This window comes from Dermochelys coriacea, chromosome 1, assembly GCF_009764565.3.
Source record: "Dermochelys coriacea isolate rDerCor1 chromosome 1, rDerCor1.pri.v4, whole genome shotgun sequence".
NCBI classification, from domain to species: domain Eukaryota; kingdom Metazoa; phylum Chordata; order Testudines; family Dermochelyidae; genus Dermochelys; species Dermochelys coriacea.
Window position 1 is genome coordinate 101,396,624 of NC_050068.2, and position 22,170 is coordinate 101,418,793.

The 22,170-nt window shown below is 40.8% G+C and overlaps 1 protein-coding gene across 1 annotated transcript in view; it reads left to right on the forward strand.

Moving 5' to 3' along the window:
- Positions 1-22,170, forward strand: part of ITGBL1 (integrin subunit beta like 1) — a 246,213-nt gene that overhangs the window by 135,960 nt on the left and 88,083 nt on the right. The window contains 1 exon segment of the mRNA XM_038373930.2: positions 2,477-2,623. Within this exon segment, the coding sequence (XP_038229858.2) occupies positions 2,477-2,623 (147 nt within the window).

Genomic DNA, 22,170 nt, shown 5'->3' on the forward strand with positions numbered 1-22,170 from the left:
ACTTCATGATCTTCACTTAGAGGTATTCACATTGTCAAGGGACTGTCCTCCTTTAAAGATAATCATGTTAACATCCTGATATAGAAAGCAAAAAACAACAACAAAATGAGCCTTCCCATATGAAAACATCCATATTCATGTATAGACTATGTGCTGCTGTCTTGTTCGCACATACACAGCTGTTTTATCAGGAGAGAGTCAATAAAGTGAATTGTCCTTTCAGAGATGCACATCTGGGTCACAGGGGCATATGGCCAATGCTCAGCCTGCCAGCAGGTGCACAAAAACAACAAGGGACCGAAGAGCGGCCTTTGGCATTTTTAAATGAAAAACAATTAACAAACATAAAGAAAAATCACCTCCTGTGCACCTGCAGGATGGCAGCTGGTCTGCTGGCCTTCCTGGAAGCGTAGGGAGCTCCGTGTCCCCCTCCTTCTCCAATTTTCTGCATGTAAACTAGTTAGTGCATAAATTTTAGACTTATAGTATTTGCAAGTGTGAATATTTCAATGTAGTCAGACAGGATCTATAAAACATATATGCTTATAGTTTGCAAGAAGAAAACCAGATGGGACAGTGGACAAAAGAAGTGTGGGTTAAAGCAGTGGGTAGTGACTGGCTGAGGTTCTTGGGAGCAGAGCTGGCTAGGGAGCTGGTCTAATGAAACAAGCATTTATGCCCTCTTTCAAACTTTACTCTGCTGCTGAAGAAAGATTTTGCTGATTGTCACGGGGGTGCAGTGTGTAATGGGGGAGTTGCCCCCTTTTCAAATCATGACATCATATCAGACACAGCCCACTGAGTCACCTCTTCTTGCCGGGACATCAGGTCTCATGGCAAATAATCCTCTGTGCTGTACTACTTCTGGCTCCATTCCTGGAGGTGGGGGAGCAGCAGAACAGACAAACAGTCTGGAGCTCTTAGCCTCCTGGCTGGGGCTGACAATAAGAAGTCTGGGGCTTTGGTCCTCGGGGTGGGGCAGAACAAACCAACAGTCTGTATCAATGATCTCCAGCAGTAACACCTAGTGGCAAGTGCAGGGTGGGGGTAAAGGAACCTGGGGTTATCCTACTCTTCCGGGTTCCGACCCGAGGGCCCTATGAAGCCTGTGATCTCCTTATTGAGCATTCAAGTGTCAGCTCCCAATACATTCCTAGGTCACTTCCTACCCTTGAGTCTCCTGAGGGCTTGTCCTCCATGGGCAGCAGCTTGGTGTCTCTGTTGGCCTCTGTAGCTGGAGGCAGAGATCCCCTGCACTACTATCATCTCCAGTCTAAGGAACTGATGGTTCTTCATCAGGAGACAGCTGCTCCCGTCCATCCTCCTCTTCGGCCAGCCCTGACTGAACAGACCAGTTGCTATTTATCTGTTCCTTTTATCAGGAGCATGTGCAGCAGAGGCAAGGGGGTGTGGCCTCTGCTGCCAAAAGTGATTGGTTACCCCCCGCCTGACGAGTGTGGGGTTTATACATCCTGTCACTCTGATGCTCAAGCTTTCTTCACCCAATGCTTAGAATATTTTGTTCTGTCAGGCGTCTGCCCCTTTAAGTGATTGATGGAAGAAGCTAGATATTAAGTTAGAACTTTCTCTACTGGACGTGCAGAGGAGATTTAATTGGATCTTCAGTCTTGCTCACTTCCCTCCAGTCCTTCAGATAGCCCATGATGCTGACCACAAATGAGTGGTTGATGTAGGCCAGGGCAAATTGTATTCAGCATTACATAATTTGCATGTCAGTTTTTTAAAGCAGAATATATCATAAAGTAGATCTACTTTTTGAAAATAATTATTTAAATATACTGTAGAAATGTATGGTTTTGATAAGGGATGAAATGTTGAGTATGCCATGAACTTCATATTTTTTTTCTGTGTGACATGGTATATAATATTGCAATTGTCAGTAAATTGGAAGTTCAGAGTAAGGGTCTTGCACTGTAGTGCGATTTACATTGTGTTTGTTTGTGAATTGTGGGTCATAGTAGTGTTGAACTGAAAGTGAGTGCAGAACAGAAAGTGTGTGATGGTAAGACAGAGTATTCTGACGGTAGTGAGATAAAGCATGGAGAGTGGTGTTGTGTTGAGTGTGAAAGTTGTCTTATGGTTGCCTTGCTGCTAAGGGTTTGCGTTGTTGTGAGAACATACATTTGAGTGTCTTTACCTCTTTGGTTAACAGTCTTATGTATGAAGATTTATATTATACATCAGATGCTACAGTATTTTCTAAGAAAGGAAAAATGATTCAATGGCCTAGAAACTATATAACACAAACAGCGTGGCATCCATTATTATTATCATACAGGAAATATTGATTTTTAGGTGCAATGACTTGATTACATTGAACCTCCTTTCATGGTAATTATTTAATAAAAATTGAGTTTTAGAAATTAGAGACTGTGCTTATTATCATTAGACTTTAATGTATCTATTGCCTTGATTGTGACTGACTTAGAAGACTTTAATTCTATTCATTGTAAAGGTCGTGGACAGTGTAATTGTGGAAGATGTGATTGTAAAAAAGGATGGACTGGAAAGAAGTGTGAACATCCACGTTCTTGTCCATTGTCAGCTGCGGACAGCTCTAAGAAGTGCCAAGGAAGCTCTAATTTACCTTGCTCCGGAAGAGGTAGGTGAAGTTTGTTAGGATCTTTGTTGTGCCCTCATAATCTACTTCTGATTAAAATTTTTCTATTCATATATTTCTTGTTTTAAAGAACTTGAACTTTCCTCGTTGTGAATGAGTCATTTCTGCATGATTTATATGGTAGGGTGAAGGGAGAATAGGAGAAAGAGTACCTGTTTTTTTCCTGGCATCTGCTGCATTATACTATATTTCACTTACTTCAGTGTGTTCAGTTTTTGTAGAGGGGATTTCAAGATCACTGCTATTAGTTCTTTGGTGAGGATATATTTGGAGTATGGGCCTACTCTTGCACCCTCTGCTTGGAGAAAACTCCAACTAAATGAAAGTGTCATGTCCTCAGCTTGTGTAAAAATGCATCCGATGAAGTGAGCTGTAGCTCATGAAAGCTTATGTTCTAATAAATTTGTTAGTCTCTAAGGTGCCACAAGTACTCCTTTTCTTTTTTCTATTGACTTTGATAGATATACTCAGATATGCACCGTAGAGGATCTGTCCCATGAACTGCAGGATTGAGCCCTATATAATAGTTGTTCTTGATAGCCATTTTCTAATTGCCTGCTCACTTTTCAGTTGCCTTTTCGAAAGCTTTGACTAAAACCATTATTTATTAACAGACTTTTATAAAATTAAATATGGAGTTTCAGGTATGCGGTTGGGACAATATAAACATAAATAACATGCAAGAGGGAAAAATAATCTAAAACAGAATGGATTCCATTCATTTTGATTTATCAGAATATGAAATATGATTCTGCTCTCAAGAGACTAGAATGGTAAATATGATATAGACTTTTTTTAGAATTGGTAATTGAAGTTGTTATGAATTCTGCCCTCTATAGCATTTGCTGGAAAAGGACTAATGCTGTTTTTGAATTATTGCTCAAACCTTAAATGTCATTTAATTTATGATTGCTTCTTTCACTAATACTGTCTGCAATAACCAGGGTCAAACAAAGGTCATAAGCTATTCACCCAAGTTAGCAGTGCCACATTGACATTTGCCTATGTTTTTCTTTCAAAAATGTATAGCTGTTAATAACAGTTCTTGTGCACAACTAGTTATCTTCTACAAGAACTAGGAATTATCAGCAGCTTTTTATCAGGCTATTATGGCAGAATGTTGACCTTTTAGCAGAGAAATAGCTGTCACAAGAGGAAGTGCCTTTAGTTGTGCTGGAAAAAAAATGTTTTCATTTGGCTGGGTTAGGAGCAGGGCCGGCTCCAGGCACCACTGTTCCAAGCAGGTGCTTGGAAAATCCCAGTCAAGATATCTATGATATCAGGAGCAAGAGAAAAAAATCCAGTTTGAAAAGGGACAGATTGAGAAACCAACAAAAAATTAAAATTGAGGGGCGGCAGAGTTTCTCTGGCGGTAGCAATTCGGCGGCAGCTTCTCCATTCCGCCGGCCACTGTGGCAATTTGGCAGCAGCTTCTCTCTCCCCTGCCGTCCGTGGTGGCAATTCGGCGGCGACAGGTTTTTTCACTGCTTGGAGTGGCAAAAATGGTAAAGCCGGCCCTGGTTAGGAGTTTTGAATATTACTAATATATTACACATGTGCAGTCAGTTAACAGAAGGAATGTCTATACTGCAATTAAAAACCCACAGCAGGCCCATGCCAGCTGATTTGAGGTCATAGGGCTGGGGCCAAGGGGCTGTTTAACTGTCATGTAGACATTTGGGTTCGGGCTGAAACTCAGGCTTTAGGACCCTATGGGATGGTAGGGTCCTAGAACTCGGGCCTATCGTGACCTCAGTTTCCAATCTGTAAACTGGGGATAATAATACTTCCCTAACTCACGGGGTGTTGTGAGCATAAAAATCCATTAATGATTGATTGTGAGGTGCTCAGATACTGTACTGAAGAAGGGCATATAAGTATATAGATAGAATAGAATAGCAAGAAAGAACTAGATGCTAGAAGGTGCACGCGAATATGGAGCCTGTATGGAAGTTTTATGGATGTAACCGTGGAATTGCCAATATCATGTGGTAAACTATTCCTGAAATTTAAAGGTTATTGTGCTAGAGGACCTGCTCAAACATCTTTAATGTAGCGGGGCTGCTTTCCCAACCCCTTATTGGTAACAGTATGTGATGTAAAGGACACGTTTTTCCTGGAATGCGATACCTTACAAACAATTTAGTTTTTTGAGTAAATTTCTTCTTGAGACTGGGTTGAGTTTTAAGAATATTCAATTTTAATTTTTTGTTGGTTTCTCAATCTGTCCCTTTTCAAACTGGATTTTTTTTCTCTTGCTCCTGATATCATAGATATCTTGACTGGGATTTTCAATGGAATCAAAGAGAGTTAGTCCATTGAATTTCAATTGGACTGGGGCACCTAAATCCCTTAGGCACCTTTAAAAATCCTTGTCTTTGTTCATGGTGTCTGTACATTACTATTTTGGTCACTTTCTTGTAATATTTCTCTCTTAGCTCGGATACAAGGAAAAAGGAGTAAATATGTACTGCAGTATGTAGGAAATTATGCATACAATATTATAATTTAATGAGAATTTTGTTTAGTAAAACAGTTCATCTCTGGGTTAGAAGAGGGGGCTGGGATTCAGGAGATGTAGCTGCTGTTTGTTACAGTGCCACTCGCTGTGTGTCCTTGGAGAATCCACTCTCTGTGCCCCAATTTCTCTGTTAGTCAGTGAGGATCATGATACTAAACCACTTGTTATACTTTAATATTTTTGGATAAGAGGTGCTAAATGAGGACAAAATATTATGGTTATTCTTAATACCACTTGTACCATACAGATAATTTACTCCTTAGCCATAACATGTAGAAAACAGGAAGCAGAAAATTGTAATTCATATCCCTTTCACCTTTTATATCAAATACTGATGTGTATTGAGAGTTTCAGGTGGAGAATGTTTAAACATGAGACATTTTGTTATGATGTTGGATTCCTAAGATTGTTCAACTACTTTCTAAGTGGTATTCTCATGATAAATATGAAATGTTTTATAATTCTTCACTTCAGTAATTGCCAAAGTAAACTCAGTTACTGGCTGAGGAGGCATTGAAGAAACATTCCATAAAATCTTTGGTTGGCCACCTTGAGGTTTTAGCTTATTTTGCAAAACTTTCTGATTTGAAACTAAAAATCATAAATCTTCTAGAAATTCAACTTTGAATTTTTAAAATCGTGTGTAAAGGGCACACAAAGTATGGGCCAGCCCAAGAAAAAAAAGAAAGAAAGGGAAGGGAAGGAAATAAGCCTCTCATAACTCCATATAAAGAGAAAGTATATTGGCTTTACATTACTTTGTCCGAGACTAATATTCTGCAGGTTTTTAAAAAAATATGTGTATTGTGTATCATATCATTTTATTTATAGTAGCTGGAAAAAAATGGGCAAAAATCATCCCTGCCACAAGAATTATCTATGTAAGGGAATATAAATGTTCCTTAGTGGAAGTGAGGCCACAGTCTCTTTTCATTGAGGGAAGATGCTTGTTTTCTCTTTCTCGGTTTCCCCTCCTATAAAATTGGGATATTTATCTCACAAGGATTAAACCAATAATGTTTGTTGAAATGTTTTGCAATCTTTGAATGAAAAGCAAATTCAAAGTCTTATGTTTTATTTATTATAGACAATTGTGATATGACTATGCCTATTACGACATGCTTTGGACCAGAGTGGTAGCCTAGGGGTGATTATCTGGGCTGCCATGTAGCTGCCCTGAAGGTGATTCTTGTTGTTCGTCTCTCAGCTATCAGTTTTTCAGTTAAGTGAGAAGGCTCCTCAGCTGGGGAAGGATGATTATCTGTTTGTCTTGGGAACAGCCCACACTGCTACAGCTTATATTTCAACACTCATTCATTTCTGGGAGATTTTTCCTTGGGAAGTGGTAACTTGCAATGAGGGGCGGTGATCTTGGGCTCATGTGGATTTATTTGTAATCAATTAAACATAGACCATAAAACTCATCCAAGATTACTTTTATAACTCATTGCTAGTTGGATGATTCAGTGGGCCTATATATTTAATACGTATATTAAAAAAACATGTTTACATACTGTGTAGGTGGCTTTATCAAAGGAGCTTTGATTTTGTTTTTTTAAATTTCAACATGTCTAAGTTTTGGGCTAAGCGTGCACACACAAACAACTTAGTTATAGGAAACTGCCATTTTTATTATTCAAACATAGTGCAAGTTATTTTCATGAATGAGCAATAACAGAGAGGGCATCAGCCATACAAGATAAGAGAATTCAGCAGCGTTGAGGCATCTCATATGCCTGACACAGTCAGAATTTGCAGAATTTAAGCTTTTATTTAATTATAAGGATTCCTATCATCACAATAAGAGAATGAAAGAAAGAGAAAAAGAAGCACAATAAAAGAAAAACTTTTAAGCATCTGGAGTAAATAAATCAGGATCTCCCTCTTTTTCCCTAAAGACATCAAGGAAGGAAAAAGGAGTTAAGAAGGAAAATTAATAAACCACAGTTTGATAATTAGACTCAGTAACACTGATGTACAATTAGATTGTAACATTTCAATCTGCCCTGCTCTTTCCCAGGAGCAGACCAGGGAAAGAACTATGACTCTGAGTCACAGCTCCCTTCCTGGCTTCCCATTCACTCTAGGGGGAAGCAAACTGCTACTGGAGAACTGGCTGGCATATTGGGACAGCAGACCAAAGACCACAATTATTCCTCACTGGGGTCAGTCCACTTCTTGCTTACTTCTGTAGATGTGTGGGAGAGCAGCAACTCCATGATTCTCTCCCATCTGTGCTCTGACCTGTGATACAGATAACTTGTGCTAAGGAGTAAAGGGGCATTTCACACCCTCTACATCCTTGCATGCTACTGTAAGGGCAGGTCAAAATGTTGCCCTGGTAATTAGATATCCTCTCAGTTACATCAACCTGACTGTTTTCAACTCCAATAGTTCCTCTCGGATATAAAAGAAGAAAAAAAGCAAATGATAGTATTGGAATTTAGACTCACTAGCACTAACTTCTAAAACTCAGTCTCTCAAATACCTCCCTTGCAGAGTTATGTCACAGAGGATTTAGTCTCTAGCTGGCCTTATTCACACAGTCTCAGTAACACCTGTAATGTTTTATTCACAGTAGCATTTTTTTATTTTTGGCAAAGTTTCTCAGTGCCAGGGTAATGCTTTTCATAATAAGAGGTTGCACTTTTAAAGAACATTATTGTATAAGGCAATCAGTGTCTGAGTTAAAGGAGAACACATTAAAAAAATGAAACTCCACGTTGTAAGGAATGTCAGCACTAAAGGAGGATTTCTAGAACAAGACTAATGACTTTCATAACTTTATACTGGGGAGCACTCTGAGCTTCTCTCTAAGGTTAAAAACAAGTGTCAAAAATAATTTTAAAAACCTCACAGAAGAGAACTGAAAGTAATAAGGGAATTAGCTTATTTCTGAGGAAAGCAGAGGAGAGCTTCTTTATAATCTGTTTTCTTTAGACAGTCATCGTGCATGAGGGCAACTATCCTGGTAGTGACCCAAAGACAAACATCTAAGCTTCCTCTTGATATTATCTCTTACCATTTTAATCCCTGTTCTGTAATTATGTTTATTTACTTTAAATGTATGGTGAAAGAGGCTGTTTGTCTTTATAACCGCAAAAGTCTCCCTCTTGCCTTTATACTGAATTGAATGCCTGAAAAATTAGTTTTCTTATCCAGGAGTACAAAATAAAATAAAAAATAATTATATCAGTTACATTTTCAAAACCCATTTTCAAAAGTTGAAAATCAATGGAGATCAGGCACTCAGGTCACCTAGGAGCGCTTGGAAATTTTACCTGTGGATATTGTATAGTAAACAGTACAAATGCATTTTAATCTCTTATTTAAAAATTACCAGTTGACTGATTCAGTGGAAGAACAACAGTGCTCAGTGCAATATTAAAGATTACTCACAGTGAATTGAGGCAATGAATCAATCACAAGTGTAGCACTCAGCTTCCATAATGCATGGCATTAGCAGAATACAATCCCGTATAATCTGAAATCAAAGTTTAGGGTTAAAGGTCAGTGAGTTGTATAGTTTAAAGCTATGATGATATACTGTAGCAACTTTCCAGGGTAGAAACAACACCTACCACAATGCAGATCTGATCCTGACTGGGGCTTCTCAGTAGTAGCATTACATAAATATTAAATGCTAGTACCACAAATAACAATAACAGCCTTTCACAACTCTGACACATGTATCACCAAAAGCACAATTCATTTAAGATGTTCTGCAACTTCCAATGAGTTTTACAGGGCATAGCATTTTCTGAATCATCTCCATACACACAATGATATGAACAGTTTTATGCTACACTGGAAGCAGATGCAGTTATGGAATTGACTCTTTTGAGCTTTCAATAGGTGATCAGCATTGATGCTTGCAAGTATTGTTGCAAATGAGGCAAAGTGACTGCCACATGAAAATATAGGCTAGAACCTCAGTTGGTGAAAGTCGAGAGTTGTAACACCATTGAAGTCAGTGGAATTATGCTGATTTACACCAGTTGAGGATCTGGCTCAATGTATTTACAATTTTTTCCACAATTTTATCCATGCCGACTGTGATACAGATATAGAAACTTATCACAGTATCTTAACTTAGTCAATTTAATATATTCAGCTTGATGGGATACAAATGTTTTTATAACATCATAACATGTTTAACATTAAAAAACAAGTTTATACATTTGGTGAAATTGTGGGGCTATGCATAATATAGTTAATTTATGGGCATTTCTATGGCACTCATTCTTGTAGTGTCTGAACATGAATTAAATCTGACCAGGCCTCTATGAGGTAGGAAAGTACCATTATCCAGATTTTACAGACAGGAATAGAAAGAATAAATATCTTGCAAAAGTTCACAAAGAATAACTGTGGTAAGACCAGCAAGTTGAACCTCAATCACTTTGAACTCCCATTCTGTGCCTGAACCATGGGATTTATTCTATTCTAAACCTACTTCTGCATTCAGATCCTTATTAAAGAATAAATAAAGGTAACATTTGTACTTTTGCCCTCTTTTCTTGGGTATTACCAGATAAAACAAACAAAAATTCCAAACTAATAAAGTCTCAGGCTGTCAGTCCCGCAAGGTGGGGCTTGGGCTGTCAGCCCCAGGCAGAAGGGCTTGGGCGAAAAGCGACACCAAGGATCTTGGGCCAGCCCAGCATGGGGCTGGCCCGAGATGACTGGTGTTGCTGATTACCCAGTGTCCCATTTTCAGTTTAGGTGAAATATGGTCACCGTAATATTACTGTGACATTCTATAGCTTTGGGGAGTGTCCTGGAATCCCCATATTCCTCATTTTTATATAATCATGATCTTGCATATAAAGCATGCCTTGTAAGGTATTGGAGAAAGGTTATGATCTGCCGAAAGTCATTTCTCTATCCATATATATGTAGCATTAACGCATATGAAGTTATGAGAATTGTGTTGTATGGTGGTCACTAAAACATGCTGTAAGTTGGGGAATCAGACAGATATTAGCTCCCAGAGGCAACAGCAAGGAAAGCAGCCAACACCCGGATGGGGTGTTAAACAACCCATCAACAGCCATTGTCCAGCAAGGGAGCAACAATTCAATGACTCAACTGCATGAGGTCACACCAGAGGATTTGCTCAACCTTGCCTGGAGACTCAACAATACCCCCAGACATGCCTGGACTTGTGCTCCCCAAGCACATGGGACTGAGGTTATAAAACAGATATAGTGGCCACATGCAGGTGCCTTTCTTCTTCACCCACCTATGCTGCAAGAAACAAAGACACTGACAAGAAGACTGAAGACTCCAACAGACTACACTGGCCCAGATTTAAGGCCCAAATCTGTATATTAAGAACTGCAATATCCAGTGGGGGTGAGAAAAACTGCTTAATCTAGATGTTGCCCAGTCTAATAGGGTTGAGAGTTTAGACTGCGTGTTTATATTTTATTTCTTTTGATAACTAACTCTAACTTTTTGCCTATAACTTAATATCCTTTAAAATCTATTTTTATAGTCAATAAATTTGTTTAACTGTTTATCTTAAATACTAGTACCACAAATAACAATAACAGCCTTTCACAACTCTGACACATGTATCACCAGTGAGTTTGTATGAAGTGTCTGGCAAATCCGCTCAGGTTTTGCAAAGGCTGGTGTATATCCACTTTCCATTGATGACATGGTGAATCAATTAATAAATGTGCACTACTCATCTTGAGCAGTGCAAGACAGTATATTCCTGAGGTACAGTGCTGGGAGTTGGGGGGATTTGGCTTTGATGCCTTTCTCTGTGTGATTCATGAGTGGCTCTGGGAGCATTCATTCAATCTTACTGCCTGTGGGGCTCCACATGCTGTTGTGCTGGGTGATCACAGAGCCTGGAGGGGTGTGCTGCTGGTCACTATGCTTGTGAGAGACAGCCCAGGCTGGAGAGAGTTAAGGGGGCACAGCGGACCCACAGTCCCAGGCTGCACCACGGGGATCCCGTCACAATTACCTCACCTACCTTGTCCCTCTAATATCTTGGGACTGACATGCCTACAGCTACACTCTTCTTTCAACAGCTGGCTTCTGAACAGAGTCTATTCTGTAATCTAGCCCTGATAAACTATTCTTAACTCATATCAGGCAGTTAAAATCAGTTGGTGACTCCACAATTGTTGTTTCCTAAATGTTGATTGTTCCATGATTACCAGAAGGTCTTGTGCCATGATTGGCTTTCTCATTTGCGCACATTGCTCAACAGTTAGCTGAACCATGGCATCCTGTCAAAACCAGGCAGAGAGCTGCAGAGCACAATACAAAACATATGACAAAAACCAATATGTAGTGTATTTGACACCCCTTTGATGTAAAAGAGAGTGTTAACACTTATTTGAAATATGGCACAGATGTACAGTCTGTTTAAGTTTGGCATGGTATTGTGCACTTGTACACTATGGGTAACATTTTCAAAAGTGCCTAAACACAATTTGACTTAGGGGCTTTTGAAAAATCAGTACTGTATTAATACAGCATAATAGCCCACAGTCTTATGCTGGCATTATAGCCTCTGTAATCTGTGCTGTTTACATTTGAAAGAACATAGTTGGTACTCAAAAACTCAAGGCAAAGATTCGCATAAGTGGATGCTGCGAGTGCTATACTTGGAAGCAGACTTGCAATTTTGGAACATTTCCCTGTAGTGAATTGCTATAAATATCATAATTGCCATTACCTAATCAAAGAGTGGACTGACACTAATTTTTGTTAGACTGCCTTCTGAATCCTTGACTAGTCTGTCTCTTCCATTTGATTTGATAGTGAGCTGAATATAGTGAGCTGAATATAGATTTGATAGTGAGCTGTGGAATACTTCAACATCTTTGATGGATGGCGGGTGCTTGCAGTCTAGAAGAGGAGTATATCGTTGAGAATGCTTAATGAAAAACTGTATTTCATTGCAAGCCTCCCACAAGCTAAAAACATTGTTACACCAATGTTTTTAGCTCGTGGGAGGCTTGCAATGGAGTTTCTTTCCTTTCGCACAGAATGTGCTATAATGATTTAGGAGTACTTGTGGCACCTTAGAGACTAACAAATTTATTTGAGCATAAGCTTTCAGCTTTCAGCATGGGCTGAAATTGTGGAAAAGCAGCACCACTTGCCCCATAACCTCAGCCATGCAGAACACAATGCCATCCACAGCCTCAGGAACAATTCTGACATCATAATCAAAAAGGCTGAGAAAGGAGGTGCTGTCGTCATCATGAATAGGTCAGAATATGAACAAGAGACTGCTAGGCAGCTCTCTAACACCACATTCTACAGGCCATTACCCTCTGATCCCTCTGAGGGTTACCAAAAGAAACTACACCATCTGCTCAAGAAACTCACTGAAAAAGCACAAGAACAAATCCGCACACACACACCCCTAGAACCTTAACCTGGGGTATTCTATCTGCTACCCAAGATCCATAAACCTGGAAATCCTGGATGCCCCATTATCTCAGGCATTGGCACCCTGACAGCAGGATTATCTGGCTATGTAGACTCCCTCCTCAGGCCCTATGCTATAGCACTCCCAGTTATCTTCGAGACACCAATGACTTCCTGAGTAAACTACAATCCATCGGTGATCTTCCTGAAAACACCATCCTGGCCACTATGGATGTAGATGTAGAAGCCCTCTACACCAACATTCCACACACAGATGGACTACAAGCCGTCAGGAACAGTATCCCCGATAATGTCGCGGCAAACCTGGTGGCTGAACTTTGTGACTTTGTCCTCACCCACAACTATTTTACATTTGTGGACAACGTATACCTTCAAATCAGCGGCACTGCTATGGGTACCCGCATGGCCCGACAGTATGCCAACATTTTTATGGCTGACTTAGAACAACGTTTACTCAGCTCTTGTCCCCTAAAGCCCCTACTCTACTTGAGCTACATTGATGACATCTTCATCATCTGGAACAATGGAAAAGAAGCTCTTGAGGAATTCTACCATGATTTCAACAATTTCCATCCCACCATCAACCTCAGCCTGGACCAGTCCACGCAAGAGATCCACTTTCTGGACACTACAGTGCTAATAAGCGATGGTCACACAAACACCATCCTATACCAGAAACCTACTGACCGCTATACTTACCTACATGCCTCCAGCTTTCATCCAGACCATACCACACGATCCATTGTCTACAGCCAAGCTCTAAGATACAACCGCATTTGCTCCAACCCCTCAGACAGAGACAAACACCTACAAGAACTCTATCAAGCATTCTTACAACTACAATACCCACCTGCTGAAGTGAAGAAACAGATTGACAGAGCCAGAAGACTACCCAGAAGTCACCTACTACAGGACAGGCCCAACAAAGAAAGTAACAGAATGCCACTAGCCGTCACCTTCAGCCCCAACTAAAATCTCTCCAGCGCATCATCAAGGATCTACAACCTATCCTGAAGGACGATCCCTCACTCTCACAGATCTTGGGAGACAGGCCAGTCCTCGCTTACGGATAGCCCCCCAACCTGAAGCAAATACTCACCAGCAACCACACACTACACAACAAAAACACTGACCCAGGAACCTATCCTTGCAACAATGCCTGTTGCCAACTCTGTCCACATATCTATTCAAGGGACACCATCATAGAACCTAATCACATCTGCCACACTATCAGAGGCTCGCTTACCTGCACATCTACCAATGTGATATATGCCATCATGTGCCAGCAATGCCCCTCTGTCATGTACATTAGCCATACCAGACGGTCTCTGTGCAAAAGAATAAATGGACACAAATCAGACATCAAGAATTATAACATTCAAAAACCAGTCAGAGAACACCTCAACCTCCAGGGACACTCAGTTACAGACCTAAAAGTCGCAATTATTCAACCAAAAAACTTCAAAAACAGACTCCAATGAGAAACTGCAGAACTGGAATTAATTTGCAAACTGGATACCATTAAATTAGGCTTGAATAAAGACTGGGAGTGGATGAGTCATTACACAAACTAAAAACTATTTCTCCATGCTAATTTCCCCCCTACTGTTACTCACATCTTCTTGTCAATTGTTTGAAATGGGCTATCCTGAGTATCACTACAAAAGTTTTTTTTTCGTGCTGATAATAGGCCATCTTAATCGATTAGTCTCATTAGAGTTGGTGTGGCAACCCCCATTTTTTCCATGTTCTCTGTATATATATATATCTATATCTTCCTACTGTATTTTCCACTGCATGCATCTGATGAAGTGGGCTTTAGCCCACAAAAGCTTATGCTCAAATAAATTTGTTAGTCTCTAAGGTGCCACAAGTACTCCTTGTTCTTTTTGCTGATACAGACTAAGACAGCTACCACTCTGAAAGCTATAATGATTTGTGAATGAGACACTTGCAAGTAGGACACTAACATGAGTGCTTCCTGTTGGAGAAGATCTTCCTAAGCTTAATTTAAAAAATAATAGTGCATTAAGTTTGTATAAATGCTTGATCCTGCTTCGGCTCACTTAAGAAGCTCTACCTGGCTTGACGTCAGGATTTATAAACATCCTGAATAGTTTCAAAGATACAAGAGTGAAATAACCCTAAGACTGAAATATCCCTTAAGATAACAGGAAGAATTGCTTAAAGGTAGGTTTATGTGTACCCCTTGTGCCATTCCAGGTATTCAAATTAAAAGAAGCTTTACAGTAGTTTTAAGTGCTGTCCATCTGATGGATGGCTCACTTGATGAAGAAATGCCTGATGTATTTTTGGTTGGCTCACATAGTACAAGGCATTCCAAAAGGAATGAAAAGCAAAAAGCAAACAAACAAACAAACAAACAAACAAAAAAGAGCGAGTGAGTGTGTGCACAAACACATTGGCTAGATTCCAATTAATTACTGCAGCTCATGGAAAATAATAAATGTACTCAACATGATATAAAACTGTGTGGTTCTATTTTACATCTAAACAAGGGAAATAAAGGACCATTTTTTCAAAATTTGTTTCCACATGCACTTGTCTATTTTGTGGAATCAATTTGGTTAACAATTATATGAGGAAACTTGCATGTGCAAAAGCAAAGTTGGCAATTGGATGTGCCCAGCTTAATATTTTTAAGTGCAAGTATGATTTTGTACACGAAATACCAGCACTGGAAAAATGAAGTCAGATCAGTCTGTTAAATCTACATGCAAAGCAATGCATATCTATGCAGTTGTCATCACAAGGGGATATAATGGATATACTACATATTATAACATTTTTCCACATTATGAGTAAAATGAATAGAGAATATTTGTGACCTGGAATGCCTGCTGGTGTTGTCCAAATATAAGTCCTTGTACTGAACATCTTCTTACTTTATAGAACTAACCATCAGGTGTTCTAGAGCTATATTGGCCATATCCTGCCCTGTAGTGTGTTGATGTGGCATTAAGAGAAGAAGTTATAGGAAGAAACTCTTCACTCCTTCCTCTTGTACAGCAGCAAGCAGGATACCTAACTTGCCCTGAAGAGGAGAGGTGTGGCCACACCAATCTCAGTGTCCCCATGCCAGTTAGCACATATGCTGTGGCCTTTTCAGTGGAGCAGCCACGGGTGAACCACACCATGCATCCCTCCAGCATTCTAGGCCAGCAAGATTCTAGATGCAGCAGACATGCAGAGTAGTCTTCTCCCATTCATAGCACTACCCAGAGCAGGATTTTACCCTATATCTTCATCTTCCTCCTGCTTAATCATTGCTTTGAAAAGGCATATTAATTTTCCTGCTTTCACTACCCCCAAACCATTTCTCATAATAACTTAATAGTTTCTCCTTAAGAGAATACAAGGTTTACCACTTCAACAAATTCTACATCTAGCTAACAAGCCAGAGAATTCCATCATGTAAATGCAAAAAGAAAAGGAGTACTAGTGGCACCCTAGAAACTAACAAATTTATTTGAGCATAAGCTTTCATGAGCTACAGCTCCAATGAAGTGAGCTGTAGCTCATGAAAGCTTATGCTCAAATAAATTTGTTAGTCTCTAATGTGCCACTAGTACTCCTTTTCTTTTTGCGAATACAGACTAACATGGCTGCTACTCTGAAACCCATCATGTAAATGGTTGACCTTCCTTTATAACAATGGCAGCAAATATTCAGGAAAAGGTTCAGCTCCATCCCTGAATCTGATTTCGGTTAGCATGACTGAAGAACAATTAATAGATTCCTAAACTACAGCAATAACGGGGTAGAGGTGTTAATCCTGAAGTCCTCACTAGAATAGGTGTGAAAATCAGGGATAGATTAACCTTTTGTGAGCCTGGTGCCAAACATATTTTTGGGGCCCCATTTAGTTATTATGGGCTCCTTCTGAGTGTGAGCCTAGTGTGGTGGTGCCATTGACCCCATAATATACACGGTACTAAATCTCAGAGATATTTTTAATTTTGATCACACACCTCTGCAAGACTATCTGTATTACCATACACAGCTTCCTCAGCCCCCAGGTTTTCTCAGTGAGCTGTACCCATGTGGGTTTACCAGTGTCCACAGTGAGCAGAACTTTCAAAGTGATCAGGGGTTCCCACAGATTTATCTCCTTCCTCATTCAGACGTTCTATAGCCATGTCTCCAGTATCACCCTATGTCACCAGTCACTGTATGTGGTCCTAGCCTCAGCTCAATAAAGTTCCACAGCCAGCAGATATCTGATCAGTTCTGAGAAATCCCTCCCCCAACCCCCATCCTGCCATTTGAGCAAACCACTTGCAAACACCATTTCCCCAACCCCGGCTCAGTGAGCACTTAGTCCCCTGGGAATCTGAAGTCACCAGCCTTTCTCCCTGTGCTCCCATCTACATGCTATTCCACTATCTGGTTACCAACACCTCTCCCCATGCTTGTTTCCCTTCTACCTTGGACATGCTCCCCAGCCAACTGATCTTATTCTCCCCTTGCAAGCCTGACCTGCTTCCTCTTTCTCAGCTCCCCTTGACATTCATCTCCTATTGGTGACCTCTGTTCCTTCAGGTTAACTCCAGTTTCTTTATCTCTAGCTTCTCTGGCTACAGCCATGGGGCCAAATGCCAGAGGCCAACCTTAGACAGCTGCAGCTACTAGCTGCGGGAGGGGTGGCAATTCCAAGACTGAGCTTGCTTGAACCTTGCAACAGCAGCACTAGAAACTCTCATTCCTCAGCACTGGCCCTAGGAAGCTGCAGACTCTGCAGTTATGTGCTTCCCTATTCCAGAACATGGCTTTAAGTACCGGAGATGCCCATCACCTGCAGCAAGGGCCTCCAATTCCCATACACCTCTCATAGTCATGCAGAAGGTTCAGCCTGGATGATTTCGGAGTCTGGGCACCAGGAGGTTCCTGCAGCTCTGTAACAAGCTCACAGCACCCCCCTCTGCTGTGGGACCAGGACCCTATGAAGACAGTGGAGTTACCCCGTGTATAACTAGTTCCACCCAAAGCCTGTTGAAGTCAGTGGGAGTCTTTTCATTTTCTTTAATTGGCTGTGTATAGAAGCAAAGGACCTCATTCTAGACTCTAGGAGCACAGTGCATCCTAAAACCATGCTGCACTGGTTTACTAGTGTAAACAGGAGGGTCTCACATTACCTAGTGAACAATCAACACCTCCTGCAGCACGCAACTGTTTCTGAGAGGCCTCCCACCCAATTACTAAATGTAAACCTGCTTAGCTTACAAGGTCTGAAAATATCCGGTGGTATGGTTACAAAAGCAAGGCACTTTTGAATTCAATAGCAATTTTGGATGTGCACAGAATGCAGGACTGGTGCCTGAATGGTTGTAGAACTGCAATAAAGTTCAGTTAGTGTGACTGGAGGATATCTGGATCCAGATTGTAAGACTGTCCCCCATAATGAGGAAAAGTTGAGGTGTCTTTGCTGTTCTTTTGTTCCACTCTTCGTTTCTGTAAGAAACTTGCCAGTGCAATATTACTGTCATCTTCTTTTAAAGAAACAAAACTAAAAAAACAAAACAAAATGGTAATGGTTGTTGAAAATAGCAATTCCAGTCCTACTTAGCACTGGGAAGATGCCAGCATTTGTTGCTCAATTTTATCCTACTTTTTCTACAAATTACAGTGGACCAGTATTTGATCTGGGAGAAATTAAGTAACAGATATCAACCCAAATTGAGCTTGAGCGCTCCTGAACTTTGAGGGTGTTCAAATCTGGAAGGCAGGTGCTAGATTCCCTTTCTGAGTATTAGATAAATCTGGAAAGGAAAAGCCAATTTCTGCTTCCATGGCTCAGAAGTGGAAATTGAGTCACATCCTCCTGTGTGCCTGATACTATACCTAAAGCTGCACAGGTCCTCTAGTAAAGCCTTTCCTCCCTTCCTTATCATTTTAACTTCTCCTGGTGGGGTCCACATACCTCCCTTGCGAGGCTTCAGATAGAGGTGCATCGTCCATTCACTCCACCCAATTCTTTCTTTGGGAGCTTCCAGCCGAGGCCACCAGCATCCCTAATCCAGTCTGGGGTAGTCTTCTAAGTGTGTTATCTGGGCCAAAGCCTTCTACTCCTTGTGCATACATGTTTCCCATTCACAGCACCACCCCCTTCTAGCAGCCAGCTCCCCATTCACAGCAAGCCCGGTGCATCAGGTCTCACCAGCCCTGGCAGCTTCCCCACTCCCTCACCGTCCCATTTCTTTTGATAGCTGCCAAGGGAATGCTGGGAAATGTTGTTCCTTCCCTGCTCCAGGGCTGGATCTCCAGGCAGAGAGTGGACCAAGGAACTAAAGCTCCCGGGGTCCCTTGGGCTCTTGGCTCCTGGGCTGGATTCCTGCAGGCAGAGGATGAGAGCTGGAGAGTCGTTGCCTTTCTCTAGGCACGGTGTGGGGGATACAATGTATCAGGGCCCTGGTACAGTGTATTATATCCCAGGAAAGGGGGGTGACTGGCAGTCTGCCCACTCTGGGGCTGGCTGGGCCTGCAGCGGGGGGAACGGGGGTAAGTGTTCTATGCGGTTGGAAGCTGGGGACTGTGGTAACCAGGGTGCTGCTCCTCACTCTCAGGGCCTCTTCTAGCGCTGCAGGTGGGGAGGAAATGGGTGTTATCGGCCCCTTCTGAGCGTGGGCCCGGTGCCACAGAGCCATTGGCGCTGTGGTAAACCCAGTATTGCTGAAAATATTTGTTTAGTTTTTTTCCCTGTGGAAAATTTTGAGTTTTCATCAAATACCTAAAACTTGAAATTCAAAAAACATTAAGGGTTCAGTCAGTATTTTTCAGGTTTTTTAGTTTTCTGACTAAAAATCAGATTTTTTGTTCAAGGAAAGCATCCGATGAAGTGAGCTGTAGCTCACAAAAGCTTATGCTCTAATAAATTTGTTAGTCTCTAAGGTGCCACAAGTACTCCTTTTCTTTTTGCGAATACAGACTAACACGGCTGCTACTCTGAAACCTTTCCTGAACATGTTAGTTTTAGTCAAAAGCCCCGTTTTCCATCAAAAAAAAGTTTGTTTGATCAGACCTGGTTGTAGCCAAATTTCAGCCTGGTTAATTCTAATCTTTTCTAATTGCCTCAGAGTTCCAATTGGAGACATTAATTACTTTCTCCCCTAAAAATTCTGCTATGTAGTGTTTCTGGTGCAAAATGAGTTAGCCCATGTTCACTGCAAGGGTGGTTGCATTTCATTATAGAAAGCCCTAAATGCAAAGCACTTTGAGATCCTTTAGGATGAAAGGTCTTATCAAGTTAAGATAAATTTATTTTTAACTAATAGAAAAAATAGTATTGGGTGTTAATTTTAGTGATTTAGTTTAGTTTAATCCTAACATTGTAATTCGGTGTTACTTTTTACCAAGCGTGAAGGTAAAGAATTGTCAGAGATAGTGATTTAAAAAAGAAAAAATATGGAGAGGAGGGAGGAAAAGGAACAGACCAACATCAGAAAATAAATGGCAGCAAATCATCAAGACCAGTATTTATCTGAGTGTTCTGAAGAAATTAAAGTGTAAAGGAGTTGAGTTGCTTCCAAAAAATAAGTAATTTGTCTTTAAAAATATCCATTATGCAAGAGGATTGAAGTCTGACCAGTTTTCCCATCTTTTAAAGGCTTGTCTTTCTCACTTTTATGCTGAGTAACACAATTTAAAATCAATGTACAAACATTCTCCATTTACAAAGCTCCTGCAAGCACAAATTCTGGCATATGATTCTGACAGCAGAAAGTGACTTCAATCTCTTCTATTCCAGGGAGCCCAAAGGGGGTCATCACAGCTCAAAAATTAGGTGACACTGGCTAGGAAGATGATGTGGTCAGGATAGCCATGGGTTGTACTGACGCAGTACATCCTTCAACAACCTCTGCTGGTGAGGCTCATAGAGCTGTAGTCACAAACTAAAATTGTCCCTCCCCTTTTCCTTCATGGAAAGTTAAAATAACATCACATTCAGGCTTCTGCTTTGGAGGATTAGGGTTTACACACCACAAAACTCACTGTAACAGAGAACTTGCCCATGGGCTGGAGAGCATAGAGCCAAGCCAGACTTGATTACAGGATGAGCCACACCTGGGTTGAATCAGGTGATTCCTAAAAATATCAGGAAATTGCAGTAAAAGGGGAAGTTCAGGAGACTGCAGTGAGCAGGGTTCAGACCCAGCAGGGTAAAAGCTAAGAAGCAGCACAGAGTGGGAGAAAGCTCTCTAGGTAGGGAGTTCTGGGAGAGACCCTGTTGAATCAGGGGAGAGACTGTAAAGGCCAGCTGGGCCAAAGAAGGTATGAGTTTGTGCTTTGTATTATTTGGATTAATTGAGAGAGATACTGAATGGGCTTTGGGCCTAGAGAGCCTGTATGCACTGGTGGACTCAATAAATTTTTCCCCATGAGGGAACTGTTTGAATTATTGTGGAATTGAGTCAGTTCTTAAAAGGACCCTGAAGAGGAGAGTGGAAAATGGAGGCAGGGTGCTACCAGAGCATGCCGATTATGAGGAGGCTCTGAGGAGGCAGCTGCCCATGTTGAACTCACTAACTTTAAAACAGTTGGGTTTTGGGTGTGGATATTTTTTTAACTTGACTTTTGTTGGATACAGAATGGTTGGTTGTTTTATATATTTTTGTTTTGTGGTGTAGGGTTTTTTTTTTTAAATATATATAATGCAAAACTCAAATGATTGCTTCGGTTCCATATAGAGGCCATTGTGGAAGTGCGTCTTCTATTATAAGTGCATACAAGTACTTTTTTTTTTTATAGTAAGAATGAACTAACACACACTAATATATAGATACGCATATATGTGTCACCAAAGAGACACACTTGAGAAGATCTGAAGCCATAAAAATGAAATATTTGAGGGCAGTGAGAGGGGTAACTTTATTGGACCACCTGCAATATATCATCAGGAGGGAGACCAAGGCCTGCAATATGAGGAAGAAGCTGCAACAGAGCAGGACAAGATGTTATTGGCATGTATGAAGGATAGATAAAGGGAATCCTTCAGGTTTCCCTAAATGTGAATTGCAGATAACCACCTTATCTTAACTTTGCCTTACTATACAAACATTATATATATTGCCTTTATCCTTCATACATGCCGATAACATCTTGTCTTGCTCTGCTGCAGCTTCTTCCTCATATTGCAGGCCTTGGTCTCACTCCTGATGATATTTTGCAGGTGGTCCAATAAAGTTACCCCTCTCACTGCCCTCAAACATTTCATTTTAATGGCTTCAGATCTTACAAAGTACATCTCTTTGGTGACACATCTCTGATCCATAGAGATGAGCTGGTCTTATAGTTTTTTATAGTTGACCCTTAACTAGTCTGGGCATCTGTTTATTAGAAATCACTCCACTTACCTTGCGCCAGACTTTTCCTGCTCTGAGCAGCCTTGCTTGCAGTTCTCTGATTTCTCCATTTGCTGCTAATTAGCCCCCAACGTACTTAAACACAAAAAGCTGGTTTACGTGCTGGCCCTTCATGTTGATATTCATCTGCCTTGGTTCTGCACCAGTCACCCACATGACTTCAGTCTTTTCTTTACTCAGTTTCAGCCATAGTATGTTAGTTT